Below are 13,426 nucleotides of genomic sequence, written 5' to 3'. Positions count from 1 at the left end.
TGATGTTTTAGGGGTCCAAAAAAGACATACAAAATTTCGTGGAGACAACTTTTTGAAAAATTTACGAAACTTCAACAAAAAAAATGAAAACGTACTCTATTTTTTAAAAGTATTTTTAGAAGTAAATCAAACTTTTAGTTGAAAAGTTCCTAAATTTTTTCGATCAAATTGACGGTTTTCAAGTCATACACAGAAAAAAATATGGTTATGGTAATATTCATCAGGAAATGGTGACAGATTTTGTGTCGAAAAAAAAGTGTAAAATTACATCAGGAATTGATGAATATTCATTAGTTTTTGATAAATATTCATCAGGTTCACATTTTTACACATTTTTTATGTAATATTACTCAAAAAAGAGGGAATATTCAACCTACGAAAGTTTCAACATACCAAAATTAAACTTTTTTTTGCTTTGTAGTCAATTGGAGGTAATTTTTATGAGAAAATTTTCTACATTTTTATGGAACATTGGAAAGTTCCATAAAGATTTAAAAAGTCAACGGTAAAAATTGAATCAATAGTTAACGAAATGTCATCAGTTGAAGAATCAAGAAACTTTGTTTTTTTTTCTCTCTTTTTTTATTAATTTGCGACGCCCGATTTCCAAACTCCAGAATCGAAAATCAGCTTTTTGAGGGAAAAAAATAGAAATTGACATAGACACTTTAAATAAACAAAATCAAAAATATACTTATTTATACCAGAAATTAACTTTTTGGTGGCAATAACTTGAAAACAATGCATTTTATAGAAGAATTAAATGCTTTTGCAATTACAAACTTGATTTCACCTCTTAAACTGATTTTTGTACAATTTTAGAGTGCGTTTCCAATGTTGCAAAAACATATATATTTAGAAAGAAAATATAGGTTTTGAACTATTTACTTTATTTAAACTGGAAAACATGTTTTCGAGTGTAACATTTTTCTCTGGGTTGTCCTTCAAACCACCTACAACTTTGTTGAAAACATCATATCGATGAGAAAATGTCTTCCTAACATACAGATTTCAAATATTTCAATACAAATTTTGTATGAACGATTTTGGCAGTTTTGGTCTCATTCGATCAGTCTTAGAGTCCCAAAAGTCCCTATTAAAAATTATGAAGTTTAGTAGAATAATTCAAAAGTTATGATTAACAAAACGATTTTGACTAAATTCCGAAAGATTTTAAAAATTGTGGATTTTAGATTTTTAGAAAGGTATCGAACATTGTTTTTTTCAGAACAATATACCTTACTGTATTAATGTGAGGAAGGCAACAACCACCGAAAGGTGGATTAAGCAACGTGTTTTGACAAATCAATACCTACTTTTTCAAAGACATCATTCGAACAGAAAATTATTTTAAAAATCATGTAAAATAAATTAAAAATGCTTTTCTTATTAAGAATGATGATATCCAAGAAATGAAAAAAAAAACTTTGAGGACAACCTTCAAAGCCCGCTTTCCGGCTATTTCCGGTTGTTTAACATTCACACCGCGGCATTTTGCAAAAACGCAAATTTTTAATTCGCCCACCTGTATGTGTATAGGGTTGCTCTTGGCCACGGCAAAGAAGCTTACTTCAAATTAATGACGAACGGAAAAAAGAAAGGGGGGACTGCCTGGCTCATGAACGTTAGATGTACCTATGCATTTGTCGTGCAACTACCGAAAGGGGGGGAAGCGAGTGCAAGAGAAAGAGAGAGAGGGGTAAATTAAATAAAACATAAAAAGTGAAGCTATATAAATTATATGCAACTTTGTGCAGTGCCCGCCTTTTCCTTTTTTTTTGCATGGAGGACGCAATTGGGCCTTGGCTTAAGGGGTGCACATTTTTGTAAACTCATAGTTTATGCTCCTCCTTGCTCCACCAAGGGTTACCGTCAAGCCTTACAATGTTGCACCAAAGTACCAGAGGGCACATGGCGATGGTGTAAATTATGATTTTGCCTTTCAGATGGCGGCGTCGACCGCAGAGTGTTAGCTCAAAAGTGGGCGGCTCAGACAAATTCCCCGGTTAACACTCGTCGTGCAAAAGTTAATTGAATTTTATTCAAATATAGCTGTTCCTTTCACTTGTGCGGAAGTTTAGCGCTTAAGCGGCTCAAGTGCGACACAAAAGTTTTAGCAGCCTTCAGCAGCAATTGGCACTTTTGCCCACTTTTCCAATCCACGCAAATCAGGGCATTGTTGAGGCTCCTCTAATGTACTTAGGGGTGATTTGTTGATTTAAAGTTGAGTTGGGCACTTGCATACAATGTTGTGTTGTGAGTGACTTTCCTGGGAGCTTGAGTGGTATCACATTTCCGACCCTAATAAAGCAAACACACAGAAAGCAAAAAAAAAACTGAATTTTGAAAAGGCTTCCCAGTTTGTTATAGTTAAGGTGACACAATTACTCCCGTGGTTTGTGGAACGTGTTATTTTCCGTGTTGTCGCTTTTGATTGCTTGCTTAACCAGTGGGCTATTGTGGTTGGTTTTGCAGGTTTCAATGACGGCCGGAATTTTGGCCAGCCAATACCTACTGGAGGAGCTGCGGATGATTCAATTAGCTGCAAAGCGAAAACAAAGTAGAGATAATCGGCGTTTGCTGGATTGCAAAGTGATTTCGATCATTGATTTCGTTTGTCAATCGATTTTTTGAAATCCTTATTGATGCCACTTATAGATGGTTTAACGAAGGAGGATAAAAAATAGTTGATAATTTATGTTTTTAGGTACGCCCTAATTTTTTTTGTGAAAGCAAAAACTAAATAAGTGAAAAAAATATTACTTCTTCACTTACGTTTTTTTTCATTTGCACATTTTTAACCTTGAGCTCATTGCAAACATTTTGACGACCCTCTTGTGGTCTCTATTGCAAGTTTCTGCTCGAACTTAGAAGTCCAAAGGCTTGAATGGGGAGAGCACCCGACCCTCTTTCTAGTCCAACACCCAAAACTGGGCAGCGCTAGTCCGAGAGAATAATGACCTCGAGACGAGAGAATAGTGGTACCATTCACGGACACAGAGAACATAGGGGAAATAAACCCATTTTAAGCCTAATTAGCGGTCTTGTTTGAATGATGCTGGATAATCTGGAGTGTTCCTTGAAATTCAGTAAAACCAAGTACACCAACGAGTAGAGCAACTTTTTGTGAACATTTCTGTGTATTTTCACTTTTATTAAAAGTTATGCTATTCCTTTTACAAGCATTTTAAAAAAATATTTCAAAAACGCATTCTAATCAGTCGTGTGCATTGGGCCACGCCCATTTTTCTATTTTCAGCTTAGTTCTTTTTTTCTTCCAACGCTCGTTTGGGTCTGCTTCGTGCTGCCAAAATTGATGAAATTTTGAGCGAACACTCACGAAAAGTAGCATTTATAGAGAAAGTTTCTTGGCAACACCACAAGCGCTGCAGGTGGTGTTGGTGGCCACCCTTTGTTCTTTATTTGCCTTTGCCTCTCGCTCGGTTTTCTTCAGGCTTCGCTTGGAATGGGTCATCAAGATTGAAACGTCAAAAGACTTGGCGCGTTTGTTTTTTTGATGGCGCTTGCTAATTATTTACATGTTTCGGGATTATTTTTCAAGTGAGTGACTAAGTAACGGTCAAAAGAACATGTAGCCGGTAGTTGGAAGCAATTTTATATCTAAAGCGCTTTGAAATCGTTAGCGCAAGTGAAAATATTGATGGCGACTTTCGTTAAGCAGTTAACCTCTGATCTTGCGTGTGGATGTGTGTGCCACCAAAATGATGAGAAATGGTCTCGCAAAATAGAAATTATGATCAAAAGTGCATTAAATTTGATCTTTTTGGCCAGTAAGTGGCATACATTTGCGTGCTTACTCGAGGCGGTGCTGTTGCTGGTAAGTTTACAGCCTAAATAGTATTTTTGGAGCTTTAATCGAGCATCAAACTCTCCATATGACGAAGATAGGTGTTTGATTAGAAAGGGTATATTTCCCCTAGCTCGAGATTGGCGAGAGAATTATTCTCTCGAGGTTCATTTACAAAAAAAGTTCATCCGTCAAAACAAAAAACCAAAAGTGTCGACTACGGGAATCGAACCAGAGACCTTCGACATACACACAACTTCGCGAACAAGGAGTGGTCAGATATCGATGTATGACACTTGTTGGAGCTTTATTGTTCCAATTAACGAATGAACTCATTTGTTATGGTGGTGTGAGTTGGTAGCATTATTCTGTCGATTTTGGCGCTGAGCCCTCAATAAATTTTGAGGGAACAATTCTCTCGACTCGGAATTTTGGGTGATGGAACCTTCCACCCCAGGGTTCGACGACCTTTGGAATGCGAGTCCAACCGCCGCCGGCGATTCAACCGGAGCAGGGGCTTGGTTTGGTGTGATGTTTGTCTTTATAGCAGGGAGACAACTCAAACACCTGAAATGACTTAACGGCCTAAAAACTACCAAGGCCGGGACCGAAATTTTACTTCCCCACCCGATGGAAGGTTGGAGCAGATGGGAATCGAACCCATGATCATCCGCTTACAAAACGGACAGCGTAACCATTCGGCCACGCGCAGCTGCGCTCGCGTGACTCTTGTGAAAACATTTTGAATAAAAGTAAATAAAAAATCAGTTAAGAAAATACCACAATTTTAAAATTTAAATTGATCGAAAATTAAAACTTGCATTGGTTAAAATTTTATTTTACATGCATTTTCAATTTTATTTAAAGAAAGGCGTGACATTATATTTGTAATGCATTTATTTTCAATTTATTTAATAATATTAATTTCACAACAAGCTATATTCAAAAGTATATTCATCCAGTGAGGTTTGCCAAGTTAGATAAATAAGACGAGTGCTAAAAAAATCTAGTTTCGCAACGAATTGCAACATTATTTGCAATTCCGGAAAACACTCTCTAAATTGGATATTTTTTTTCAATGAAAAGTTTGTTTTCCCACTTCAATGTTATTTGTCGTCAGGATAAGTTATCAACTCTAAAACAGTATCGAAAAGTATTACTTTTTGGTACAAGTGCGTGCTGAAAAGTTGATCTTTTCAGCATCCATTTGATGCCAGCACTGTTATTTGTGGCGTTGAAAAGTTATGTCATTCGAGAAAGACTGAAAAATTCAGTAGTTTCCCAATGGAATTGCAAAAGAAACATTTCAAGTATTTGGCGCTAGAGATATCAGGGGGCAAACAAGTTTTTTTTTGTAGAATAAACTGTAAACGTGATGCAATTTTATACAAATAAAGTTCATCTCATGATATATTTCAAATGACAATGTCAATGTAAATAACAATGTAGATCAGCAGAAATAGGTAATAATTTACAATTAATTTACATAAAAAATGTGTAAATTCTCATCTTCAGGGAAAAACAAAAAACTCAAAATTAATTTTATGAAAAGACTTATAAAAGTAATTGTAAGTGGTAAATAATATATTTTAAACGGTTTTATTATTAACTTTGATTACAATAGGTCACTTTTGACAATAAATAAGTAATTTTTGGCCACGAATTTGGAAAAGCCTAACAACTTGCGATTTTTTTCCATGAATTCTTAGATATTTCTTGGAGCGTTTGGTACGTGATGTCCACGCATTCACTGTAGATTCTTTGAAATGTGATCCATTCTCAGAATCCTTTCTGTGGTGAACACAACGCAGTGGGGCTGGCCGCTTCAATTTTGTAATACATTTTCGGGTGTTCTCGGATGTAGTGCTATTATTTATCATGACAAGAAAAGAGCTTTGAGCGTAAGCTAATCACGCGTTTGTGTTTGTGTTAGATTAGATAAGAATTCTTAGATATTTAGCTTTTTTTGGGGCCCAAGGGGGCATTCACAAATCAGGCGGACACTTGAGCGAGCGGGTTGTTTGCGATATTCCACACTATTTTTTTTTGTTCTAGTTTGTGTTGTAAGGACATTTATTTACAAGGGAGGGATAGGGAGATTGGAGAGAGGGAATTAAAAATTCCAAAATTTTGTTCACGTGATTTGGAGATAACTCCCAAGTGTGCCTTATTCTATTTGCTTTGACATTTTGAAAATTAAGCTTGGAATTATACATATCACATTTTCAGCACTATTTACATTTTTAAGTTTATTGTTTGTATTGATATGTTTTGAAAACAATTTAAAAAAAAATGAAGAATTGTTGCAAGTTTTATCAGATCAGATAGTATATTTTTATATCGAATAAATCGAATATTCAGCTTTTAATAATCCACACTGTAACATCGTACCTCGTGTGGCACGTCGACGAGTTTTTTAAATTCAATAACTGTTAGACCGTGCTATTTAGCTCTGTTCTATGCTCAGCCGAGCATGCTGTTATGATTCATTGAGTGTGACAAGTGAGTTATTATGCTTATTATAGCACCGTCGATGGCTTACGAGAATGAATTTATAATGTTTTATTTTCAAATAGACGAAAATTCAGCAGTTTTCTCATTTATTAGAAATTCAAAAGATGGTATTTGTTGGTGGAAACAAGCGACTAAAATTTTGTCAAAGATGGTCCTGAAACTTCGTAAAATTAGTGAAATTCACGCAGATGAAGATAGTGAGAGATGGAATGAGTGCGTTTTTTTTTTGTATGTGGATAGGATTCCGTGACCAAGGATAGACGGGGGGGGGAGGGGGGGGGGGGAAATTTTGCAAGGGGGGAAAATAGGTAGGACGGTGCATTTTATCATTTATATTGTTTTAAAGGCAAGAGAACGAAAGATTTTCCTCCAATTCGAGAGTAATAACTTGTGTATGTGTGGTAGAACAAACAAACAGAAACCGAGTAGAGAAACAAAGGACAGAAACAGAAGAAAGAGAGAGAGACAGATTTTTCTTGAAGCATTGTTTTGCGAACATACCTTTCGCCATCCTCGCCGGTCTTGTCTCCTTCGCCATCTCCGCCGCCAGCCGCGGCCACCGCCGCTGCGGTCACACCGGCCACGGCCGACAGCAGGTTCGACTCCGTCAGGTGATCGCTGGTGACGGCCGTTGCAGCGGCCGCGGCAGCCGCTGCCGCTATCGTGGCGTGCGAGCTGGCACTGGTCGAGGGCGAACCAACTGCGGCGGCCACGGCAGCCGCCATTGAGGGTGCGCTGTTGGTGCTGGCGCTGGGTTCGGCCGTTGCCGTGATTGGCGATGATGTGGCGGCCGGTGAAGCGGACACGAGGGGTTCCGTTGTGGGGGGTGCGGAATCGAGCGGTTGAGAAGGGGTTGGGGCTGGTGGGGCAGCCACGGAAGAGGAAGGTGACAGGACGGCGGCAGGGTCTTGTTCGTTGCCGCCGCCGCCAGTGGCTACGACCGGGGAGTTGGTCTGGGAGGGTTGCTGTTGTTGCTGGAATTGTTGCGGCGAGGGGAAGCTCATTTGCTGGGTGTTGCTGACGACGATGTTCATCTCTTGTGATGTGGCCACGGCCGCCGGAGCGGCGGCTGGAAGAACCGTAGCTGGATTGTTGCTGGGTTGCTGCGGCTGGGGCTGCATTTGAATGCTGGTTGGCAGCGTGACGCCGTGCTGGTGACCGCCTGCCGGCTGTTGCTGGGTAATGTCCGCCAGGTTGGACATGGTGTGAGGGTAGTATTGGGGTTGGGGCTGCTGGGGTGGAATCGCGGCCGGTTGCGGGGCTTGCGCTCCGGCCAGTGCGTTCGCGAGTTGCGTCTGGGGCAGACTGTGCGGAACTGTTGCTGCGGCGGCAGCGGTTTGAGCGTGACTAGCTTGCTGCTGCTGCTGCTGGGAGGTCGTCGGCTGAGCCAGGTTCAAGCTTTGGCCAGGAGATTCATTGTTTAGCATTCCGACGACGGGGTTTGTGGCAGCGGAGGCCGCAGCCAGGTGAGTATGATAGTCAGCGTTGTCGCCCTCGGACGGTCCGGTTGTTCCGTAGCTGTTGTCGTTCAACACCACACCGCTGTCCTGCGTCCGGATAGCATTAGAATCGACGATCGTCGAAGCCGTCGAGGTTTCACCACCTTCCGACGTTCCGCTCTCCTTCGGCGAAGCCTGCAGCGTCGTGTGGTCCAAATAGTCCATGCAAACCCAGCGACCCCGCTTAAACGGTTCCGTACTCTCGATCTTCACTACCTTGAACCGCTCGTTCCTGTGGTGGGAATCCTTCCCATCTTCCTTAGAATGCCCCATAATATTAATCCCAGCGTCGGTCACACTCACGTGCATTGCATCCGACAACCCTTCCGACCCGTGGCCACGATCCGTCGGTGCCACGATGGCCAACCCGTACTGTGAACTCGTCGGAATGACCGGCACGTTCCCCAGCGCATTCGCCGCAAAGAAAACGTCCTCCTTGCTAAATGTGTCCTCCGAAAAGGACGGCGTCTCGTTCTCAAAGTCCGTTATCCGGCTGTTGTCGTCCGTGTGGGACTCGTCCAAATCATCAGCCGAATCGTCCCCGTTATCGGCGCTCGTCCGCGCCCCCACCGTCACCGACGTGATCATAAACGACGACGACGGCTTCCCTCCCCCACCGCCAGCAACGCTGGCCGCTTTCCTCGACACGCTGTTGATCGACGCCGCCGACGAAGAGTTCATCAACGACGCCGAAGGCGTCCCAGAACCCCCAGAACTGTCCCCTCCCCCACCTCCGGCGCCAGCCGCCCCTCCTAACCGCAAACTCTCACTCGTGGTCCGGTGAATCACGTTCGAGTGTTTGCTGCTGCTCTTCCCTCCTCCTCCTCCTCCTCCGGCCGAACTCGCCGACGTCATGTCCAGGGATTTGTTCGAGTGCAGTCCGCCGCCGCCGGTCTTTGACGACGCCGACGATGTGGTGCTGCTGTTGGGTTGGGTGCTGCCGACGGTGGAGTGTTCGGCCATCGCCGCTTTCTTCTTGTTTTTCGGAATTGTTACGGCTTTTGGGGGGAACCGGGGGTCGCGAAGGAAAAAGGAAGGGGTGTGGAGTGCTCGAATGCACTCCCGGTGGATGGATGGGTCCTCGGACGAGGACACGCACGCACTGCGCGATATTTTATTATATTTTTTTCTTTTGGCACACTTGCGGACACGGCACGTTTATTTTTCCTGGAAGGAGAAGAGACAAGGAAAATACTAGATTAGACTTGAGATAAAAAGCACATCAGAACTACAAATGTTTCGTGTCTTTCAGACAAAAGTTTGTGTTGCTAGAAACTGAATCCGAATCCATATCAGATACTGCCCCTACACTTTTTACGGTTACGTATTTCAACTCGTTCCGTCCACATTAAGGGGAACTATATTTGTTAAGGAAAACACACAGTAGTATTAATTCGTCAAATTGAGCGAAAAGCATTGCGAGATAAAAGAATCAAAAGTTGATAAAATCAAAACCAAATGGTGGATAATAAACAGAAGACGTATACAAACAAAGTAGAACAAAAAAAAAAGACAAAAATTAAAAGGAAGCAGAAAGTGTATGCAAGAAAAACCCCGTTCTGGGACAGTTCGATCAATATGCTGCAAATCAAAACAATACCTTCTACAATCACAAATTACTTTCCCACATTGGCGCGCCCCTCAACCTTTCAACAGTGTCCATAAGATTGAGGATCTGACAACTAGCATAGCATAGCATTGGTGTCTACTCGTAGTTCCTACTCCATTATTGACCAGGCCAACACCAGGTAGGATCAAGGGGGAAGTGGATACGAATATAAGTCCGATACTTGCATGGTTAAGACCGCTAAATCGGCTGCGTCTCCGGTAAAGTATCACGTGAGTAAGATGGGTATGAGATCAGGATTCACTATGGTGCAGTCATCCCACTTATCCCACACCTTACTATTTTAGGACCTTCATTTGGACATTCTCTTGCTATTTCACTAGTAAAAGCAGTACTTTCTGAACAAAAAAACCTAATTTCTAGACTATTTTATCCAGAGCAGCAAAACACTGCCTCCAAATTGCCTGTTCCATGATTGTGAGATGTTATTGTGCCTCCCACAATTGTAGAACACCTAAATTTAACTGATATTTTCACAAAAAAAGTTATCAGGCCATTCATGAAACATTACTAAGCATGAGTTTTATTGGTTTCGGAATGCGAAGTCATTATTTTGTAAAAAATATGTACTCCTGGAAAGAAAAAAAGTGTGTTTACATCGTAAGAAAAAAGTGTTCCGAATTTGTGGATTTCAAGGGTAAATGTTTTTCTTTAAAAACTTGATATAAAACGTAAAAATGTACAGTCGGTCTATACATCAATCGAAAGATCGCAAGATAAGCTTTCACATGAAGGTAAAAGCAAATCATTATGTTCAATTATCGATTTTCTATGATTTTTTGAACATTGGCCGATCTGTAAACTGTACTTTTTGAATAAAAAACTTCATTTCAAGACTATTTATCCAGAGCAGCAAATCACTGCCTTCAAATAGCCTGTTTCATAATTGTGGGATGTTATTGTGCCTTACACAATTGTGGAACACTTGAATTTAACTGATATTTTCTCAAAAAAAAGTTATCAGACGATTCTTAAAACATGACTAAGCTTAAATTTTGTTGGTTTCAGTGCGTGAAGGCATTATTTTGTAAACATTATGTACTCAAGGAAAGAACCAAAGTTTGTTTACATCTGTAAGAAAAAAGTGTTCCGAATTTGTGGATTTCAAGGGTCAATGTTTTTCTTTGAAAAAAATGATATAAAACGTTAAAAAATTACAAAAATTACAATCGGTCGATACATCAATCGAAAAGCTTTCAAATGAAGGTAAAGGCGAATCATTAAGTTCAATTATCGATTTGCTATGATTTTTTGAACATTGGCCGATCTGTAAACTGTTTCGAATATGAGGGATGACTGTAGCTTGATAAGTTAATACCAAACTGGAATAACATAATGATTCCATCAAATTTGGAAAAATAAAAAGAAACAAACTTAAAACGCCACAATTCAATTTATTTTATTAGTAAATAATCAATTTACAATTCCGTATTTCTTATAAGCTAATAGAGTTTTGGAGTTCATTTCAACTATAATTTGAACTATAATTCAAATTGATGTAATTGGATATTTTAACGATTTGGCAAGAGAAGGAAAAATTTAAAAAAATCCTTCTAGATTTGCTAAGGAAAAGGATAGAAATAGAAAAGCTTAAAACTAAATCACTGTATGTTTTGTCTATTGACGTCGAAATACTTCGCTGCACAAGGCAGCTTATCCGTTGTAGATGTACTTCATCATCAGCTCACTGAGAGCTTGGAATTGTTCTGCCTTGTTTCGGCAGGCACGAAAGCGTGTGAGCATTAGGGTGTAATAACAAAATCGATTTTCCAGCACAGCAATTTTTCAGTTCCTTTTGGGGTCCTTAACAACTCCCCAAAGTTTGAGAACGATTGGTTAAGGTGAAATCGGCTCAAAATCTATTTGGACTTCGTTTTCTTATTCTTCTTAATGTTATTTATCATTGAAATCATCAATCATTTCAAGTATACTTGTATTGGTATTGTTTACTATCTCAAATCAAACAAAACATATTTTTGTTTTGTTTAGTAGCAAATGTAAATATTGACAAAATAGATCAATTCACTTATAAGTTTTTTTCAGACTTCATCAATATTCAATTGAATTTACTTTTTTTAACGTCCCGCGCAATAAAAAATCCCGGAAAATCGTTGCTGTTATTTTAATTTATACTTAAAAAATTACAAAATATACATTATCCGATTTACTACACCTGGCAACTCTTGCGACGATGTTGGCCTCGGTGTGCCAGTCAAAACCGGCCCATCGAACGAAGCGACTTTTTCCGTTGACCCACGCTGGACCGTCTGTCCCGCAGGCACGGTTACTTGATTTACACGTGTCAACAAAATTCAGATTCGTACTCACTTCCTGGACTCCTCCGGAACGATTTGCTGCGGAACTAATAGTTAATGTTATGGTGTTGGCCAGTCCTTATTCTTCAACACTCGGCCAGTGCTGATTTGTTGGAAAAGTTGCCAACAGAGCGCTCCCCTTCTGCCGGAGAATCCAGTTCCGTAGCGTCCCAAGCAGAATCCTCCCCAGGACATTGGCCAACTCCGTTCAAATTTGCTTACACTTGTAGATCTGTGCCAGATGCTGGCGAGTTGCGCCTCGAACGGCATCTTCCGCGGTCGAATGCACCGCGCCACAAGCAGCAGATTTTTGACGGTTGCTGCATCGTAGTGCTGCAGTTGACAATCGTTCCGGGTTGATTTCGATCCGGCCAACTTTAACGATGTAATCCAGATTGTTCGAGTTGCTTCGAAGACGAAAACTTAAGGTTCCCGGCGGCAGTGGCTTGGCGATCTATGCCGATCCCGATGAAGCTTGAAGGGGGGTTAGCTGGAACTGGAAATTCTACGGACAGAAAGCAATATTTGCATGCTAATTCGAAAAAAATATTTGAAAGTCACAAACCTTCGTTCGTTTTTAAATACTTTTTGTTTCCCTTTGTTTTGATTTTGTTGGCCTGCTTTGATTTGGCACGACACACTTGACAGATCGGATGGCTGCAGCAGCTTGCAGCAGTGCGACAGCAGTGATGCTGGTTTTATAGTGAACGAAAATAAACTGATTTTAAATTACCGAAATAAGTTCTTATCACTGCTTATATTTATATTTTTCTATATAAAAATGTGTTTTCTTATGAAAAAACTTTGTTTTCATTATATTAAGCTAATTTTGGAAAGAAAAAAGCAGCATTTTGAAATATTATTTTTTCTTTCCTGATCAAATTTGCTGGCAACACTCATTGCACAAGTTTATGAATGTTTGGGAAGGGCTTGTAACAAAACAAATTGAAAAAATACATGGTTTCAGATACGCCTATTCCAAAAATACGGTGATAAATGATGATTTGCACACCACAAAAGCTCGATGTGTATACGAGGCGTACGAACAAAGAAGAGCAACATTATTTTGCAGTGCGTGAATCCCGAAATCGTCGGCAATTTGTGCGAAAAATATAAAGTTTTGGGTATCCAAAAACATATTTTCGGGTAGTTTTCTACAAATTAGGAAGCCTTTAGTGATATGAAGTTGTTTCACAAAGATAGTTTTACAATATGAGCGAAATAAGTGGTGCCTCACATTGAGGAAGAAGATTTACAGAAGAAGAAAATTTTGGTTGAAAAAGTGATAAGAAGAAGCAGCAATTTGATAAAAATTTCGTGCTTCTGCATCCAAAGGAGTTTCCGGGAGTTTTAAGTGATTTAGAGGGATAAAATTTAATGATACAAGTAAAGTGTGAACCTAGCATGCACGGGTATCATTTTGGTACAGGTAGGTATCAACATATTTGCTGCAGAGCTATTTTTTTCGAGACAGATTTTCTCAACGGTGACAGTTAAGGCAGAAATGATAATCATTGAAATGAATTAAGGACAAATATCGGTAGCCTTTTTCGCCATGTTTTTCATGTACTAAAATTTCACCTTAAGTCCTAACATTGCGCAAAGCGATTCAATTTTCCATATAAATTTGTATGGAAAAAACTTTTTTTTAAATTTTGATATT

General features: G+C 40.0%; 1 protein-coding gene across 1 annotated transcript in view; it reads right to left on the bottom strand.

Annotated features, from left to right (window-relative positions):
* The window catches only part of LOC6037870 (protein bunched, class 2/F/G isoform), a 325,729-nt gene that overhangs the window by 307,271 nt on the left and 5,032 nt on the right, over positions 1 to 13,426 (bottom strand). Inside the window, exon 2 of the mRNA XM_038253006.1 lies at positions 6,824 to 8,988. Within this exon, the coding sequence (XP_038108934.1) occupies positions 6,824 to 8,784 (1,961 nt within the window). The 5' untranslated portion in view covers positions 8,785 to 8,988. The remainder of the gene's footprint in view (positions 1 to 6,823; positions 8,989 to 13,426) is intronic.

Source organism: Culex quinquefasciatus, chromosome 2, assembly GCF_015732765.1.
Source record: "Culex quinquefasciatus strain JHB chromosome 2, VPISU_Cqui_1.0_pri_paternal, whole genome shotgun sequence".
Taxonomy (NCBI): Eukaryota; Metazoa; Arthropoda; class Insecta; order Diptera; family Culicidae; genus Culex; species Culex quinquefasciatus.
Note: the sequence above shows the minus strand (reverse complement) of the source record. Positions and strands in the feature narration are given on the sequence as shown.